Genomic DNA, 19,196 nt, shown 5'->3' with positions numbered 1-19,196 from the left:
CCAAATGCAATCCCCATCTTGGTGAGATTACTGCCCGGGGGAAACTACCACTTCACTGACTTATCGCCAGGGTTGCATGGAAAGGCAGATTTTGTGTACTTCATCCAGACAACACATAGATGTCAATAATTTGTTTTAATAAAGATTGATTGCTCCATTCGTGACAAACTGATATTTCAAAATGCTTGATTTCCTTTGACTGCAATGGTTCACGTGAGGATAGAATTCAAAATACTGTCAAAAATAAAGTTTTTGAGATAAAATTCTGAAATTTACAACTCTGCATCTACCGTCACCTCAAAAGTTATGTCATTTATTTTCATGAACATTGGAGCTTTATTTAGGGAGAATTTGCAGTAGCTGTGTACACTACTGTTTATACTAAAATGTTTTAATGTACTGTGGGCTCAATTTTTGATAATTCAAAAATCTGTCTTGATTGTTTGTGGAGGACAGTCTGAAGATGCTAAATAGCAAGTTCGGTGTCAATTGAGTAAAAAATGTGGGAGGAGATAGATTTAATACGTTTTATAGTTTTTTAGGAAAACACTGATGGGACTTCATAATTCCTGCACAGGTTGAAGCATATGAACATTTTTCTGCTCACTTGGTCCTACATTTTGGTGAAAGTTGCAAAGTTGTAGCATGTACGGCTGATTTGTTGTGAATTTTCAAAGTTTTAATCTTAAGGCTGTTTCAGTTCAGTTCAGTTCGGTTCAGTTCAGACAACTTTATATATCCCCAAGGGGGCAATTCATTTGTAGCATTTCCAGTCCATACATCCATACATACAACAGACAACCAATAATTAGTTAAGTCAAAGGAAACATATTAAAGGCATGGGGCAGTTGGAGGGACAAGTTACAATAAGAACCATATAAATACATAGGATTATGGCAATAAAGCCAAAAAATAAGAAACAATATATAAGAACAACATATCTTAAAGTTATTTACAGTCATTTAAAATGGGTATGGTCTGTGTTTGCTGCAGCACAGCTAATCATATCGAGAAACAGGCATGTGCAGTTTATCAGTGAGTGCGTCGCTGCTGCCTGTCATAATGTGGAGATTTATTATTTAATCCAGGCAATCAAGTTCTCGCGAGATCTGTCAACATGCCAGAGTACAAAGTCAAGTTACAAAGTTGCACCCGTTACTTGTGGTGTTTGTTTTTGTTGGCGCTCCTGGCAATGGAACGGCTACTTTGAAGGAAAAAAAAAAAAGTTATAGCCAGTCCTTCATTGGAGAACAGACCGACAGACTCTTTCCTTTCCTCAAACAACCGTACGTCGTCGACTTGCTCTGAATTTCATACCCGCGAGTGACATAGGACTCAAAGTCTCACAGGAGGGTGGAGTGTTTTATTTGTGCAAAACCTGTCACGACGCGCGCTTTGGAGAGATATGGCCTTTCAGTTGAGCGCGTCTGATTTGGAAGAAACGTCTTTCACAATGAGCGACACCTGTGCGCGCCCGACTACTGCTGCTAAGTTCAGCGAGGCGGTGTCACTGTCTCTGGGTTTGGATTCAGCGTCTCCTCCACCGCTACACAACAACACCACCATGCACCACCAGCAGAACCAGAGCTCCAGCTCCAGCGGCGCGTTCGCACACTTCGACCCGGCTGTGGCGAACAGTTCCCAGGCAGCTGCGGAGTTAGAAGCGCCTCCAAATGTGATCTCAGAGGACGACTTTGGAGAAGTGTGCCACGGCATCCAGCAGGTGAGCTGCATGGATCTGCTCAGATCGGACGAAATGGACAGCAGCGCGCAAAGCATGACGCACGGTGGTGGCCAAGAGCTCTCCAGATATATGGGCAAGGAGTCCAACATGTTTATTATGAGCCCGGTGGCGGAGCTGCAGGCGCCTGAGCTGTCACCTTTGAAACCATACTCTTTAGACTACAATCCCAACCTATACACCAGAGATATGATGCCGGGTGTGTGGCGCGCGTACAGCAACAGCAGCCGATCCGAGCCGGAGATGGAGAGAGGCGGAACCACCGGTGGACATAATGTGTCGTGTAAATACTGTAATTGTGGAAAAGCTTCTCTCGGATCCAGGCAGAATGAATGCCACTGTGTGTGGTACAGCAACGGGGATCAGCAGGGTGGCAAAGGTGGCATGAGACCAGCGATGATGGCACAAGGGTATGGCCAAATGGAAAGTTACCAAAGTGCAATTCCTCAAGGGCAGAGCACTTTGTCCAATATCAAGACTGAGTCTTCAATCTGGGTGGATTGTGCTGATCGCACTTTCAGGTAAATAATAATAGATTTTGTAATCATTTGCTTGAGTTGGGTTTTTCATTGTGCATCAAGTCGTTAAGTTAAGAGCTGCATTCTTTTCCTACCACTCATTTCCCACTAAAGATTTACATCTGTTCTTCAGAATCAGAACCAGGACCAGGATGGTGTTTATTGCCAGGTGTAAGAGGTGTGAACGAGGAATTTGCTTTGGTTTTATTGGTGCAAGTTAAACAGTATAATAACAAAAGAATAGATAAAAACGTTAGAATAAAATAAGAATAAAAAAAAAAACAGTGGCTGTTGCATTGTTTGATATGGTCCTTTTATTTTATGAATTTGATGCTTTATTAAATCCATTTTATTACTTTAAATTGCACTGCCCCTTCTGTTCTTTTTATTTCTTGATATATTTCTACAGAGGGCTGCAGAGGATTATTGCACTTGCCACCAGGCAGCACAAATAAATCAAATACAGTTAACATGATTATTCTGATTTGTGATGCCTTATATTGATACACTGTAGTTCAGCAGAGGCAGCTGTGTATCAGCATTACATTATTTGTGCTCCAACAGCCCCATGTGCTCTCCTCGGCCTTGGCCAAGTCCTGTTTCACCATGCAGCCAGACTGACTCAAAGTTCACCCTATGCTTAACTTTCCAGAGCTGATCTGTGCTGTGACTAACTATGCCAAAAAAATACCACTTTTATATCACTGTCGCTATAAACAAGAGATACAGCACCTGTTACTGATTCTGTGCTCATTCGGAATGGAAGACAATGTCCTGTTTCCACTTGTTGATTTCTTAGTAATGTCTTAAAGCAACAGTGGGTAGGAATGGGAGCAAATATGATTTAAAAAAAAGTTATTTTTATAAAACGGTCACTACATCCTGACAGTAGTGCATGAGACAGGTAATCTGAAAAAGAAAATCATGTGCCTTTGTGTCCTTAGGTGCTTCTCATGGCATCTGCAAGATTAAACAACCAATCAGAGCCAAGCTGGAGCCTTGCTGTCTCTGAGCAGCTGTCAATCACTCGCAAACTCTGATCAAATGGTCAAACTAGGCAGCACTGATCAAATATGAATCAATATTCTGTTACTGTAATGCCTATTTCTCGCCTCAGATGTTTTCAGAAACATCTTGTAGTGTACTGTTTAACTGTAAAATGAGAAAGTTTGTGATCCAGCAGCCATGTTGAGATCAGTTGAGGAAATACAAAGCACCGCCCACCAGCCGGAGCAAACTTTCTCATTTTACAGCTAAACTGTACACTACAAGATGTTTATGAAAACATTTGAGGAGAGAAATAGGCATTACAGTAACAGAATATTGATTCATATTCGATCAGCGCTGCCTAGTTTGACCGTTTGATCGGAGTTTGTGAGTGATTGACAGCTGCCTCCGTTGAATGAACAGCCAATAGGAAAGCTCTCTCTCTGAAATGACCTTTGATTGGCTGAAGTCTCCCATCATGTGCTAGATTTATTAAATCCTGAAATCCTTTCTAAAGCCTGAAAACAGAGCCATGAGGAGGTGCAGAAGTCTAGCTTTCTCTCAGAACACTTGAATTACAATATGCTGAAAGGTTATTTCTGAATGTTTGCCCAATGATGCCAAAAATATTCTGCCTACTGCCGCTTAAAAAGACTACAGTTCTTTAATCACAGGTGTGCTTGTCTTTTTAGATGACTTCACTTGTTGTTGTATAGTCAATCATGGAAGAGGGAAATCTCCTATTATAAATGGATTAGATTTAAGGAATTAGTGCCCCTAATGTCATAACAGGCTGCCTAACACTCTGTGAGGGCATAGTGACCTGAAGTCTGATGTTAATACGCCTCTTTGACTGTCTGACTTTTCCAAAAATGTAGTGCCCGCTTTTGAATCCTTTTGAAAAACAGCATTTTTCATGTATATTTGTATGTGTGTGTCCAGGCATGAGGAGTTGTTTCCAGGTGTGTACCTGTCAGACAGGAGAGTGTGTCAGGTGTGCGCAGACGACGCTTCAGGTTGCCACTACGGAGCCGTCACCTGTGGCAGCTGCAAAGTCTTCTTTAAGAGGGCCGCTGCAGGTGGGTGTGATGCACACAAACACATGCGAGTGCACGCACACACACACACACACACACACACACACACACACACACACACACACACGTACGATTACTTGCCTGCTGATTTAATTTCTTACGCCCACTCCTTGGTTCGTTCATGCAAGCAGGGCACAGTGACCTGACATTATGAGGGCGAGTTACTTGTTATCGGTAAACACCCACATATCTCTGCTATGAGTGGAAGCCGAGGCATTGTTGCACTCGCTCCCTCAAACCCCCACTGGCGCTTTTCTGTACCACCAGGTAAGCAGAACCACCTGTGTGCCAGCCGGAACGACTGCACCATCGACAAGCTGAGGAGGAAGAACTGCGCCTCTTGCCGCTTAAAGAGATGCTTCATGTCGGGAATGAGCCTCAAAGGTGAGCGACTAAAGAGGAGAGGAGGCTGAGAAAAGGAAAAGTGTGTGTTGTGTGTATTTGGAAAATGTTGTCAGGGTGGTTGGATACCTTACATGTATTGGATCAGAACTTACTAATCAAATGTCCCAGCTTAATTACAGTGTAACTAATGCATGTCAGCGAAGGCCAAAAGAGCATTTTATTGGCCAGTGGCCAGTGATGGAGAACCTTGCCACATGGTTGTGATAAGGAGCCGCATTGGCTGGTAGCCATTTAAGTATTAGCCCCATAAATATTATTCCTTCCCAGATTTTTTCTTGATTTTTACAGCTATCTATTGTGTAATAAATCCGACAATCAGACACAACAACTTGCAGTGGAAACTTCTTATCTCCTTTTGTCCGTGGTGGATTCTAGGTCGCAGGCTGAAGGGAGCCGGACAGACAAGGAACGGCGAGGAGGAGCTAGGGCCTGGAGAAAGAGGAGAAAGGGCCGGTAAGAGAGATGTTATCTTGGAGCCTGGAAGTGCAGTTACCTGGGCTCCAAGTGAGGATTAGTGTCACATAAGCTCAAGTATCAATACTGAACATAGTTTTGCATAACAATTTTTTCTTTTTATACTATTCTCCTGGTCTGTCTGTACATCTTAAGCAGCGTCGCAGGCCCTGGCTCTGGGCATCCCCCCGACCCTGCGCTCCTGCCTCTCCTTGCTCAGCATCCTGCAGGCCATCGAGCCGGCTGTGGTCAATGCCGGGCACGACCACGCGCAGCCAGACACCCCCACGTCCTTGCTCACCAGCCTCAACGAGCTGGGGGAAAGACAGCTGGTAACCGTGGTGCGCTGGGCCAAGGTCATCCCAGGTAAACTAGTCAGGGCCAAAGTGCATGCTACACGGAGGCGTTTCCGCCAAAGGCTGCGCGTACCGAATTAGTTGTTTCATCTTCGGTACATTGCCTGACAAACCAGACGTATTGTTATGCCAAGCAAAACACTACAAAGTCAGACATGTCATGTTGAGATAGAGACTGAATAACGCTAAGAGGCGAATCAGTCACTTCTTAGTGTAGCAGAGTTCACTGTCCTTTAGACGAGCTCTAAACCCCCGGGAAGAGTCTAAAGTCTGATTTTATCCATCCATCCATCTTCAACCGCTTATCCGGGATCGGGTCGCGGGGGCAACAGCTCCAGCAGGGGACCCCAAACTTCCCTTTCCCGGGCCACATTAACCAGCTCTGACTGGGGGATCCCGAGGCGTTCCCAGGCCAGAGTAGAGATATAATCTCTCCACCTAGTCCTGGGTCTTCCCCGTGGTCTCCTCCCAGCTGGTCGTGCCTGGAACACCTCCCAAGGGAGGCGCCCAGGAGGCATCCGTGCTAGATGCCCGAACCACCTCAACTGGCTCCTTTCGACGCAAAGGAGCAAGGACTCTACTCCGAGTCCCTCACGGATGACTGAGCTTCTTACCCTATCTCTAAGGGAGACGCCAGCCACCCTCCTGAGGAAACCCATTTCGGCCGCTTGCACCCGTGACCTCGTTCTTTCGGTCATGACCCAACCCTCATGACCATAGGTGAGAGTAGGAACGAAGATTGAACGGTAGATCGAGAGCTTTGCCTTCCGGCTCAGCTCTCTTTTCGTCACAACGGTGCGGTAAAGCGAATGCAATACCGCCCCTGCTGCTCCGATTCTCCGACCAATCTCACGTTCCATCGTCCCCTCACTCGCGAACAAGACCCCGAGATACTTAAACTCCTTCACTTGGGGTAAGGACTCATTCCCTACCCGGAGTAGGCAATCCATCGGTTTCCTGCTGAGAACCATGGCCTCAGATTTAGAGGTGCTGATTCTCATCCCGACTGCGTCACACTCGGCTGCGAACCGATCCAGTGAGTGCTGGAGGTCGCAGACCGATGATGCCAACAGGACCACATCATCTGCAAAAAGCAGCGATGTGATCCTCAGCACACCGAACTGCAAACCCTCCTCCCCCCGACTACGCCTCGATATCCTGTCCATGAATATCACGAACAGGATTGGTGACAAAGCGCAGCCCTGGCGGAGGCCAACCCCCACCGGAAACGAGTCCGACTTACTGCCGAGGATCCGAACACAGCTCTCGCTTTGGGCGTACAGGGATTGGATGGCCCTGAGAAGTGCCCACCTCACCCCATACTCCCGCAGCACCCCCCACAGTATCTCCCGGGGGACCCGGTCATATGCCTTCTCCAAGTCCACAAAACACATGTAGACTGGATGGGCATACTCCCAGGCCCCCTCCAGGATCCTTGCGAGAGTGAAGAGCTGGTCCGTTGTTCCACGGCCAGGACGGAATCCGCATTGTTCCTCTTCGATCTGAGGTTCGACTATTGGCCGAACCCTCCTTTCCAGCACCTTAGAATAGACTTTACCAGGGAGGCTGAGCAGTGTGATACCCCTGTAATTGGCACACACTCTCTGGTCCCCCTTTTTGAAAAGGGGAACCACCACCCCGGTCTGCCACTCCTTAGGCACTGTCACCGACTTCCACGCGGTGTTGAAGAGACGTGTCATCCAAGACAGCCCCTCCCCACCCAGAGCCTTCAGCATTTCTGGGCGGATCTCATCAATCCCCGGGGCTTTGCCACTGTGGAGTTGTTTGACTACCTCAGTGACTTCCACCAGGGTAATTGATGATGGTCCCCCATCAACTTCCAGCTCTGCCTCTACCATAGAGGGCGTATTGGTCGGATTCAGAAGTTCCTCAAAATGCTCCTTCCACCGCCCGATTACCTCCTCAGTTGAGGTCAACAGTGTCCCATCCTTACTGTACACAGCTTGGATGGTTCCCCGTTTCCCCCTCCTGAGGTGCCGGATGGTTTTCCAGAAGCACTTTGGTGCCGACCGAAAGTCCTTCTCCATGGCTGCTCCGAACTCCTCCCACACCCGCTGCTTTGCCTCCGTCACGGCAGTGGCTGCTGCTCTTCGGGCCCGTCGGTACCCTGCAACTGCCTCCGGAGACCTCCGAGATAACATATCCCGGAAGGCCTCCTTCTTCAGTCGGACGGCTTCCCTGACCACCGGTGTCCACCACGGTGTTCGAGGGTTGCCGCCCCTTGAGGCACCTAAGACCTTAAAACCACAGCTCACCGCCGCAGCTTCAGCAATGGAAGCTTTGAACATCGCCCACTCGGGTTCAATGCCCCCAACCTCCACAGGGATGCCAGAAAAGCTCCGCCGGAGGTGGGAGTTGAAGATCTCTCGGACAGGGGCCTCCTCCAGACGTTCCCAGTTCACCCTCACTATGCGTTTGGGCTTACCAGGTCTGTCCAGAGTCTTCCCCCACCCTCTGACCCAACTCACCACCAGATGGTGATCAGTTGACAGCTCCGCCCCTCTCTTCACCCGAGTGTCCAAAACATGCGGCCTCATATCAGACGATACGATTACAAAATCGATCATCGACCTTCGGCCTAGGGTGCTCTGGTACCACGTACACTTATGAGCATCCTTATGTTCGAACATGGTGTTCGTTATGGACAGTCCATGACTAGCACAGAAGTCCAATAACAAACGACCACTCGGGTTTAGATCAGGGAGGCCGTTCCTCCCAATCACGCCACTCCAGGTGTCTCCATCGTTGCCCACGTGCGCGTTGAAGTCTCCCAGCAGAACTATGGAGTCCCCTACTGGAGCCCCATACAGGACTCCATTCAGGGTCTCCAAGAAGGCCGAATACTCCGAACTGCTGTTTGGTGCATACGCACAAACAACAGTCAGAGTTTTCCTCTCCATAACCCGAAGGCGTAGGGAGGCGACCCTCTCGTCCACCGGGGTAAACTCCAACATAGCGGCACTCAGCCGGGGATTTGTGAGTATCCCCACACCCGCCCGGCGCCTCACACCATGGGCAACTCCAGAGAAGAATAGAGTCCAACCCCTATCCAAGAGTACGGTTCCAGAACCGAGGCTGTGCGTAGAGGTGAGCCCTACCAGATCCAACTGATAGCGCTCCACCTCCCGCACAAGCTCCGGCTCCTTCCCCCACAGAGAGGTGACGTTCCACGTCCCCAGAGCCAGCCTCTGCCGCCCGGGTCCAGTCCGTCGAGGTCCCTGGCCTTCACTGCCACCCGTGTGACAGCGCACCCGACCCAAGCGGTTCTTCCCGCAGGTGGTGAGCCCACAGGATGGAGAGGAGGGGGGGGCCACTTTGCTTCTTCGGGGTATCCCCGGCCGGGCTCCGTGGCAAGCCCGGCCACCAGGCGCTCGCTGACGGGCCCTCCGTCTGGGCCTGGCTCCAGACGTGGGCCCCGGGCTTCCTCCGGGCCGGGTAACTCCTCCTCTGCCTCGTGTCGTCATTGGGTTTTTGTGAACCATTCTTAGTCCGGCCCCTCACCTGAGACCAATTTGCCATGGGAGACCCTACCAGGAGCACGAGGCTCCAGACAACACAGCCCTCAGGGTCATAGGGACACGCAAACCTCTCCACCACGTTAAGGTGATGGTTCCCGGAGAGGGTCTGATTTTATATCTGATTTCATTGAAGGCCTCACTAGATAACAGGCCTCGCCAGACTTTTATGCCAGTTAAACTGCCCCAGTTTGAGCAGCCAATCCCATGTAAACCAGCCTGTTCATATATTAACCACTAGAGGGGGATATGTTCATATTCAAGCCAAGAACGGCAGGCTGAAAAAGGCCAGCAATGTGATATCCCTGTTGTTATCAGTCTGACGTCTTCACATTCATACAATCGACCTGTGAAGTTATTTAATCATGTTTGATTGTTTTCAACAGGTTTCCGTGACATGCACGTGGATGACCAGATGTCAGTGATTCAACTGTCATGGATGGGGGTGATGGTGTTCGCTTTGGGCTGGAGGTCCTACACACTCACTAACAGCTCCATGCTCTACTTTGCACCAGACCTGGTCTTCAACGAGTAAGTCACGAAAAAAACGCTCACTTTACGAGAGTTCTAATGTTGTGTTTGAATTAAATAAAAGTTTGTCATACCTGGCGCAGTCTCTTTATCAAAGAAAGAAAGTTTATGTGAGCCCTAAACAGCCGTAATAATCATCATGACGTTGGGTGTGTCGGTGATATCATGAGATTTCACCTGTCACAGCGATCGGAAAGAAAAAAGCACAGCAGAACACAAGCTTCAGAGGAAGATTTCAAAATCACACAATGTACGGCGTCGTTTTAAGGCGAGACGGTAAACAAAGTCAGTTCCGCTTTTACCATTTCCTTCGCGGTTGATACGCGTGGCCGCAGAGGGATCACCTCAGTTGATTTATTCTGTTTCATCTTCACGAAACTATCATCGGTCCCTAAGAACTGCTGGAACATTGAGTCGTTTCTTTTTTCCACTTTGACAAGTTTAGATTCGTGCCGCAACCTCCTCCAGTCTTTAAAAAAATTGTTTCTGACACCTCAACTCCTGTCTTTTGTTTTTTCTTTGCACTTTTAAAAACTTAAAGCAGTAGGCGAGATTGGAGCAAATATGATTAAAAAAAAAGTTACTTTATAAAACGGTAACTATATCCTGACAGTAGTGCTTGAGACAGGTAATCTGAAAAAAAACATGTGCCTCTGTGTCCTCCATTGGTCCTAACAGCATCTGCAAGATTTCACAGGGTGGAAAACAACCAATCAGAGCCAATTTGAGTACACCTTGCCGTCTCTGAGCAGCTGTGGTGTACTGTTTAGCTGTAAAATGAGAAAGTTTGTGACCCGATCGCCATGTTGAGGTCAATTGAGGAAAAACCAAGCACCGCCCACCAGCTGGAGCACACTTTCTCATTTTACAGCTAAACAGTACAATACAAAATGTGTCTGAAAAGATTTGAGGAAATAAATAGGCTTTACAGTATCAGAATATTGATTCATATTTGATCAGCGCTGCCTAGTTTGACCGTTTGATCAGAGTTCGCAAGTGATTGACAGCTGCCTCTGGTGAATGAACAGCCAATAGGAACGCTCTCTCTCTGAAATGACCTATGATTGGCCAAAGTCTCCCGTTACGGTCTAGATTTTCTAAAGCTTGAACAGAGCCATGAGGAGGTGCAGAAGTCTAGTTATCTCTCAGAAGACTTGAATTACAATATGCTGAAAGGTTATTATGGAACGTTTGCCCAATGATGCCAAAAACATTCTGCCTACTGCAGGTTTGAGTGAAGCACATCACCGATGTACATAAACAACAATTCAACCACCTCATATCAGTAAATTGTTTCCAGTGTTGAAGGAGAGTGTCGCTCAGAATGCCAAAGCGCGCCAAAGGCCCCTCAGAGCAGCCTTCACTTGGCTGGTGTTTGGCGCGACATTAGCGAAGCACTCATTCCTTCTGCATTAGACCTCTGTCACTCTATTGGGCTGCTGCTGACCTGCATGGTAATGGATACGCCTGCCCTTGTTGCTGACCCTCATTTTTCTCTGCCTCTCTGTCGTTCTCTTTTTTCCATTATCCACCTCACTCATTTTTTCTCACCTCTGCTGCTTCTTCGTCTTTTCCTCCTCTGCCTCCATTAATTGTCTTCCTCCTTTCTATATCTCGCTCTGCCTGTGACCCTCTCTTGCCGTCTCGCTCCTCCTTATGTCGCACCCTCTCATGCTGTTTTTTTTTCTCTCCCATCACAGACAACGGATGCAGGTGTCCAGTATGTATGAACACTGTGTGAGGATGAAGGTGCTCTCCCAGAGGTTCTGCACGCTGAAGGTCACTCAGGAGGAGTTCCTCTGCATGAAGGCCCTGGTCCTCTTCAGCATCAGTGAGTCCTCCGGGAAACGAGTCCGTGAATAATAAGTTGAATGTCAACTCAGCGAGTGAAATACGACTATAATAGAGTTCAGCCATACTTCAGAGAATTGATGGGACGGGATAATGTCTGTGAGAGTTATTGTTGTGTTCTGGCTTTGTGGTCACAGTGCCAGTGGAGGGACTGAAGAACCAGCGTTGTTTTGATGAACTGCGGACCTCCTACATCAAGGAGCTGGACCGCTTGGCCAGCCACTGCGGAGAGACCACCCGTACACAGAGGCTGTTTCACCTCACGCAGCTGCTGGACTACCTCCAGTCGGTAATAGACACAATACAACTTCATATATGGAAACGCACCATGCTGGGACTTTGTGAACTATTACATAAACTTAATTTTAGTTGGTGTCACTGAACTACTTGAGCAGGAAACAGTGTTGAGTATACAAAAACTGTATTTGTCTTATAATAATACTGTTAACGTTTACCCTAACTAGGTCACGTCAAGATTTGTTGATCATTTCATGGCTGGATTACTTTAATCGAGGCTATCAGCTATTACATTTAAAATTTAAGCAGCAGTCTATTGCAGTTCAGTTACAGATCAACTGTAATATCATCCTGACAAAAGTACTTCCTTCTCAACCTGGGCTACACCTCCAGTTTGTGCACAAATCCCCAGCCATCCACTAAGGTTCAACACATACCAAAGGGTCATATGACTCCTGTTATAGCTTCTCTCCATTGGTTGCATATCAGGAGGGAAAATGATGAGTCACCCTCTGGTGGTTGCATTGCCACATCAAGAATAACTAATGCCCCATAAGGAATTGACACACATTGATACAAAGCACCTCAATCTAGTCTAAGCCAATACCATCCAGTAACTGCAGACTGCACTTCCAGTCTAACCTACATACTGTATCAGTAGGAAACATAGCAGCAGATCAGATCTGCAGATCAGATCTGCAGATGCAAACGGGCTGAGGTGCACCATGAACCCACAAGGACAATAATAGCCGTTTTAATATTTGTTCAGCCTGCAGGCGATGAATGTTAAATTTGAAACCTGCAAACTGTAAGAGTATTAACCGGTATACAAACTGCTCAGAGTGCTGGTGAGATCTCTGTGTCGATTACTCTGGAGAAGGAGTTTTATCTGTCAAATAAAATCCAGAGTAAATGAAAGCTATAAAAGTCAAATTAAAAATTGACTAGGTTTTGTCTTTTGAGATTGAGAATATAAATCATTTACACATCTGTTTTTACTGGCACACCAGTTTACTCCCGATAGTTGTCCATCTCTAGAGACAATTAACACTTCACAGACTTGTGTGTCTGATGGTCAAGTGTCTTAAAAAGCCTCAAGTTAAGCCTGAAAGAATTTTATTCTTAATAGTATTTATATTTGATCATTTGATATCCAGTAGAGGGTAGTGTGATTTAATTATGTTAATTTTTTATAAATCGTTTGATTTTAGCTTAGGGGTAGTAAAGTATTAAATGTGCAACCACTAAACCTTTCACACAAAGAGAACAGCAGCTATACGAAGAAAAAAAAAACGTCCTTAAAAAACATGTATCTAGCCATGTAGGTGTTTATGTACAGTATATGACTGTGAGTTTATATACTGTAGGTGTGTGTGTGTGTGTATGTATGCATGTATGTATGTAATTGTATGTATTACATACATATATAAATATATACATACATATATTTATATATGTATAAATATATACATACATATATAAATATATACATACATATATTTATATATGTATAAATATATATACATATATATATATATATATATACACACATACATACACACACACACACACACACACATTATTTTTAATTTAAAAAAGGAAAAATAATGAACATAATTATACATATGTGAATGTATATATATATATATATGTATATATATACATACACACACACGTGCGTATTTATGTTCACGTGTATGTATATTATTTGTCTTTTCGATTTTTAAAAATAATAATTGCATTAATAACAATAATTTGAAACTGCACTCAAAACCTCTAGTAAAATTAACTGGGTTTTAAAACTGAAAGCTCACGTCTGTTTTGTGGTGAATATATATGTATTACCAAATTAAAGGAACACAATGAATGTTTAATTTCTATCACCCATGTACTGTATATATATTTTTACTTTATTTTGCCCATCTCTCTGCTTCATGCACAGATGTAGCCAAGATAAATCAAGTCAGTAAAATCTGAAAGAAAGCATGCTTTGAGACACATTTATTATTTACAAAACTTAGATTAGATTAGAAGCTATGCTTAGACGGATTTGAAATCATTTGTGAAACTTTTTTGAATGGAGATATGAATTAATATTCTTAGTAGGGATGCAACCACTAGAGGGCGTCGATCGACTGCTTTCCTCCTTAGTACTATTAGAACTTTTAATACTAATTGGTAAGAACGATCTAAGAAGAAAAACAGTGGTGACATCAGTGGATGGGGCGTGACCAGATGGGCTGGAAAGTTTCCTCCCAAAGAGAGCCGAGCTGCAGCAGTTTGAGCCTTGTGTCTTTCACTGTGGATTTACTCTTAAAGGCTCAGCTTTGTCAGTGTCCCACTCACATCTCAGATCTTCTAATGCCTTATGAGCTGGAGGGCAGCCAGCGATCGTCTCTGGCAGGGCCCTTTAGGCAGAAAACCAGAGTTGATCAAGACTTTGCAGTTCAGACCCGTTCGGCTTTACCCTGCCTGCGGGGCTTAGAGCGTCACAATGAGTGTCATCTTCTTAAATCACCTCTTAAAGCTCATGTCAAAAGACAGGCTTCAATGTCATTTGTCGTTTCCTCTTTTATCTGCTGGCTTTGTTCTTTTTTCAATGCTGTACACATTGACGCGTTACATCTTTGTCGCTAATAACCTCTTTCTTTTATTCTCAGATTGTGAGGAAGTTACACCAGTTCACCTATGATCTGTTCATCCAAGCTCAGTCCCTCCAGACGAGTGTCAACTTCCCGGAGATGATCTCAGAGATTGTGAGCGTCCATGTGCCCAAGATCCTCTCGGGCATGGTCAAGCCCATCCTTTTCCACAACACAGACTAGAAAGAAGTCTCGGGTGATTGTCCTATACATGTATGTCACTTTAAATCTGGCACCCAGTCCTGCGACCATTTCTGGGAAAGCTGAAAACAGCTAGAGAAGCTTTATGATTTCATGAGGTGAAAGAAGTATAAGCTCCTTTTTTTTTACCTACAGGGTGACAGTGGAGCACATTGAACCTAAGAAGGCACATTCTTCCAATCTAATTGCATTTACTCTTTTCTTCTTACTGCCTGTTATCTGTATCACACACAACAAATGTTTTCTGGAGCTGATTTAAAACACGTTTTTAGCATGCATTCCTCCACACGGGCTCACGAAAAGGCCGACCGTCTGGCATGTAGACTTCTTCGTGCATAACTGACAGCAGGCAATATTTTATTTCAGGAGGAAAGACGGTAGTGAGAAAAACATGTTTGCCGAGTTCCCATCACCATAGCTTGTCTGTGTGCAGTGGTATGACATTTGCACTATTAGCTTTTTAAACAATGAATGTTATTGTGTGCACCTGAGATGAACAAAGTTGATTGACAGTTAATAAACTGGTTGCGGCATGCATGCTAAGAAGCAAAGCTGTCTCGCCTGAATATAAGAACAATTCTTGAAAGCTGTTCTAATCCATAGAAATAATAGTCGACTAATAGTTTTAGGTGTCGACAAAACAAATACACTTTTAAACTGTGAGTGACTGCAACAATGAAAATTTAAAATGTATATTTATGAATTTTGTGATATCAAAAGATCACACTGAAGAAAATAATTGGACAAAATACTCAAATGACTCATTATTCAGCTAACTATGGGAGACCTTTTTTTCTTGTTTGCTTGTTTTTGAATGTCAAACATTATTCAAGTACAATTTTTTCCAGAATGGACATTTCATATTGTTGTTACTTTTCTACAGTTTCGTAAAAAGTGTTCTTTGCAAGTGCTTTGTTGTGTATCATCATGTATTCATTGTAGCTTCTGGCATTTTTGCTAAATGTTAAAACGGTTCAGTCGAGAATCTGCTCATTTGTTGCCACACTTAACAGCTTAACATGTAATAAAAAAAACTGAAGCATGAGTGTGTATCTCGTTAATGATGACGGCAGAGTTGAAAGAAATGCACGCGGTTGCATAACAGCACAAATCTCTTAAAGTGAGGTCTCTTTTGAGTGCATGCTAATGGTGGACTGGGGGGGGGGGGGGGGGCATGTTTGAAAGAAACGCTGCAAAAGTGCCTTTTAGGGTGCCCTTCCATTAGAGAAAACGTAATGAAGTGCCTTCTTCTAGGGTGCCCTTCCAGTAGAGAAAACGTGATGAAGTGCCTTCTTCTAGGTTGCCCTTCCAGTAGAGAAAACACAATAAAATGACTTCTAGTATGCCCTTCCAGTGGAGAAAACATGATAAAGTGCCCTCTAGGGTGCCCTTCCAGTAGAGAAAACGTGATTAAGTGCCTTAGGGTGCCCTTCCATTAGAGAAAACACAATAAAGTGCCGTCTAGGGTGCCCTTCCAGTGGAGAAAACATGATAAAGTGCCCTCTAGGGTGCCCTTCCAGTAGAGAAAACACAATAAAGTGCCCTTCCAGTAGAGAAAAAAACGAAAAAGTGCCCTCTAGGGTGCCTTTCCAGTAGAGAAAACACAATAAAGTGCCCTCTAGGGTGCCCTTCCAGTGGAGAAAACATGATAAAGTGCCCTCTAGGGTGCCCTTCCAGTAGAGAAAACACAATAAAGTGCCCTTCCAGTAGAGACAAAAACGAAAAATGCCCTCTAGGGTGCCCTTCCAGTAGAGAAAACACAATAAAGTGCCCTATAGGGTGCCCTTTCAGTAGAGAAAACACAATAAAGTGCCCTCTAGGGTGCCCTTCCAGTAGAGAAAACACATTAAAGTGCCCTCTAGGGTGCCCTTCCAGTAGAGAAAACACGATAAATTGTCCTCTATGATGCCCTTCCAGTGGAGAAAACAAGATGCAGCACACTAATGGGTGCCCTTAAATGGAGAAAATGTGCCCCACCACATGCAGCTGGTGCCCTTTATATTTCTTTTCGCCCCCTGCCCCTCAATCAGCCTGCGTCTGCCACTGAATACAAATGTTTCTCTGTCTGATAGATTCATTTCAGTCTGATATGCAGTCAAGTGGACAGACAGGCTTTTAGAAAACATCACAGACAGACAAGTCTTTTCTGCCACTGCATTACACACCCTCAGGATTATCCCAGCCTCCAACCCAGCCAGGTAAATAGATCACAGCAGGAATCCAGAACATGTCACAGTCAAACGAGGAAGCCTGGCTGATTTATTTCATCTTTGTATCCTGCAAGAAAACAGCCATGTCTGCTGATCTGACATCAGAAAAACCGCTGCCTGTGTTTTACTACCATCTAGTGGCTGCTGTTGACTCTGGTGCTGTACACCAGTAAACTGACACTCAGCAGTAGTAGAGTAAGACAACATCTGTTGGATCCATTGACATTTGCTTCGTAATGTAATTGGACACGGATTCACTCAATGTTTGAACAGGGTTACCGTTAAATGGTCAGAGTCACGAGAGGGAAGGTCATAGCATTCAGGGGACAAGTCAATAAAGAATGCATTTTAATCACAGGCATAATTAAGGGTTAAATAGTGAAAACCTGATAGATAATTTGGAAGTAAAAGCTTCATCTTATTAAGAGTATAATAATGTAAATGATCAGCGTGTTTTTTTTATTTTATTCATTAGAAAAATGGTAAATTCAATGAAAAATATGTTGTATTTTTACAATATTTATGATGTCTGAGGGCTAAAGAGAAAATGACATATCTTTGAGAGCTGGTTTATTTTTACACGGTACATTTAAAAGCCCTAACTGTAAAAAGCAGTCTGCCTGGGTAACCTCCACCGCCATTCTAACTCCCATTTCCTGAACAACCTCTTTCAACAAGTATTTGTCCCTCTCATAAATGAATTGGAGCTGAACGAAAGTTGGATTTGAAAGACACGCTGAAATATCACTTATTTCTAAATATATTCACCACTACACATGCCCCTGTGGCTTCCCGTTAAAAGGAATGGCGTCTCGTAGGTTTGCAATGATCAAAAATGTATGTGTTGATGTCGACATTTGAACTTAGTTTGGATTCCATTTGATTTCTGTGTTCTCTCCGAGTCTGCTCTGCATCAATATTACATGCCTACTCTAGCAGAAGAGGGATTTTTCCTGTTGGGTAACGGCAAACCACAGAAAGCACAAACACACTGGCCACAAACAACAAAAGTTGAAACTATTTCCTCATGTTGAGATTAAGGAGTTACGGGGGGAAAGAGTTTCAACGTGACTCCGAATGTGAGAGGATGACACAAAAGAAAACAACTAAAAGGAGAAGTTAAAACTTGGTGCTTAAGTAACCAAACACCCACAATACCAAGCTCACATGGAAATGTGGTTGGCACGGGGTACAATACAATTCTTACAGGACCTTACATAAAACTCCAGCAATAATTTCTTTAACACCAGGATACCGCAACTCACGGCTACAGTGACCGGAAAACAATTAGATTGTGGAGGTGGTAAGATGACACCCCTGAATGGGTTGTTTCTGTGGCCTATCTAATGGAGGGCGATTTCTACCCAAGCACCAGTCCATTAACAACCAATTAACTTCCTATTAATATTTTACCAGACAGGGCCTCTCTTCCTGACGTGTTTTAAGGAGCTTTTCCCAGGAGCGTTTGAACATGAGCAGCTTTTAGCGCAGCATAAAGAGGCCTGTGTAATGGGCTGAAGGAGGAGGAGAGGCAACCTGATAGCACTGAGAGCCGAGGAGGGGAGAGAGGAGAGGAGACAGACTTCTGCAGCTGGCCTGCCCCGCGCCGCGCCGAGCCAAGGCCCGAGCCGGGACCCAAACATACACACGGGGTTAGGAAATCCACGATTTTATGGCCACGACACGAGATCAGACATGAGTAACGACCTTGTGCCATGCGTTGAGTGGAATTGTGCGTGGGGTTTTCTTAAGGATTATTTTTGGGGGGGTATTTTCGCTCTTTAGAATAGTGTATAAATCACAGACTGTATATAAGAAGCGGATGTAGTCACCGTGACATCACACATTGGTTTTTGGACTACCATTTTGAAGCCTCGAGTTCGGAATTTTGAGCCGTCGCCATCTTGGCTCCTAATGTCTTTTTCTAAACACTTTGAAGGAGAATTTATGAGGACTTAGAAAAAGACAACTGCGGTGCTAAGACAACCCGACTGCGCTAACACTACAGGCTCCATAATTATGATGCAAAGGCGGCGGAGGTTAAACTACAATGTTCCAAAGATGGACTACTAAAAGGTGCATCATTGATGCGTTTTTAAATAGCTCCTTCAGTGACGGGCTGCTTCACCCGCAGTGTATTAAAGAGAGATACCACAGGTCCTTCTGCTGCTGTAACACTTTACATCAACATATAATAAAGGATTATCTGACCTAACGTGGACAACCGGTGAAAAATATTCCTCATTACCAAGGTTGGAACTGGAATAAAAAAGGAATATAGGCTATCAATCACAAAAGTTTATATGATAAATATTGAGTTAATTGTTTGAGTTATGGAGAAGGGGTAGGATCACACAAGTGTATAGGACTCCTTTTAGGACATATTGTTCATTTATGTTGATTATTTGTTTATTGACAGTTTGCTATATGT

The 19,196-nt window shown here is 44.7% G+C and overlaps 1 protein-coding gene across 2 annotated transcripts; it reads left to right on the top strand.

Annotated features, from left to right (window-relative positions):
• The first annotated feature begins 1,176 nt into the window (after positions 1–1,176).
• On the top strand, positions 1,177–15,600 carry LOC119494633 (androgen receptor-like). 2 transcript variants are annotated; one of them, XM_037780651.1, is made up of 9 exons: positions 1,177–2,262; positions 4,189–4,325; positions 4,611–4,727; positions 5,124–5,201; positions 5,361–5,567; positions 9,480–9,624; positions 11,325–11,455; positions 11,613–11,764; positions 14,373–15,600. In XM_037780651.1, the coding sequence occupies exons 1-9, from the start codon at positions 1,406–1,408 to the stop codon at positions 14,535–14,537; spliced, it is 1,989 nt and encodes a 662-aa protein (XP_037636579.1). In that variant the 5' UTR covers positions 1,177–1,405; the 3' UTR covers positions 14,538–15,600. The 2 variants fall into 2 exon arrangements, with proteins under 2 accessions (XP_037636579.1, XP_037636578.1); XM_037780650.1 differs by having other exon boundaries at positions 1,406–2,262; positions 5,358–5,567.
• The last annotated feature ends 3,596 nt before the right edge of the window (positions 15,601–19,196 follow it).

This window comes from Sebastes umbrosus, chromosome 9 (assembly GCF_015220745.1).
Source record: "Sebastes umbrosus isolate fSebUmb1 chromosome 9, fSebUmb1.pri, whole genome shotgun sequence".
Taxonomy (NCBI): domain Eukaryota; kingdom Metazoa; phylum Chordata; class Actinopteri; order Perciformes; family Sebastidae; genus Sebastes; species Sebastes umbrosus.
The sequence above is the reverse complement of the archived record's forward strand: the minus strand, read 5'-3'. Positions and strand labels throughout refer to the sequence as shown.

Bases quoted from the DNA above. Each gene is read 5' to 3' on its own strand.
- LOC119494633 (XM_037780650.1), top strand. From the start codon at position 1,406: ATGGCCTTTCAGTTGAGCGCGTCTGATTTGGAAGAAACGTCTTTCACA. The intron at 4,326-4,610 runs GTGGGTGTGATG...CTGTACCACCAG, and splicing joins CTTTAAGAGGGCCGCTGCAG to GTAAGCAGAACCACCTGTGT. The intron at 9,625-11,324 runs GTAAGTCACGAA...CTCCCATCACAG, and splicing joins CCAGACCTGGTCTTCAACGA to ACAACGGATGCAGGTGTCCA.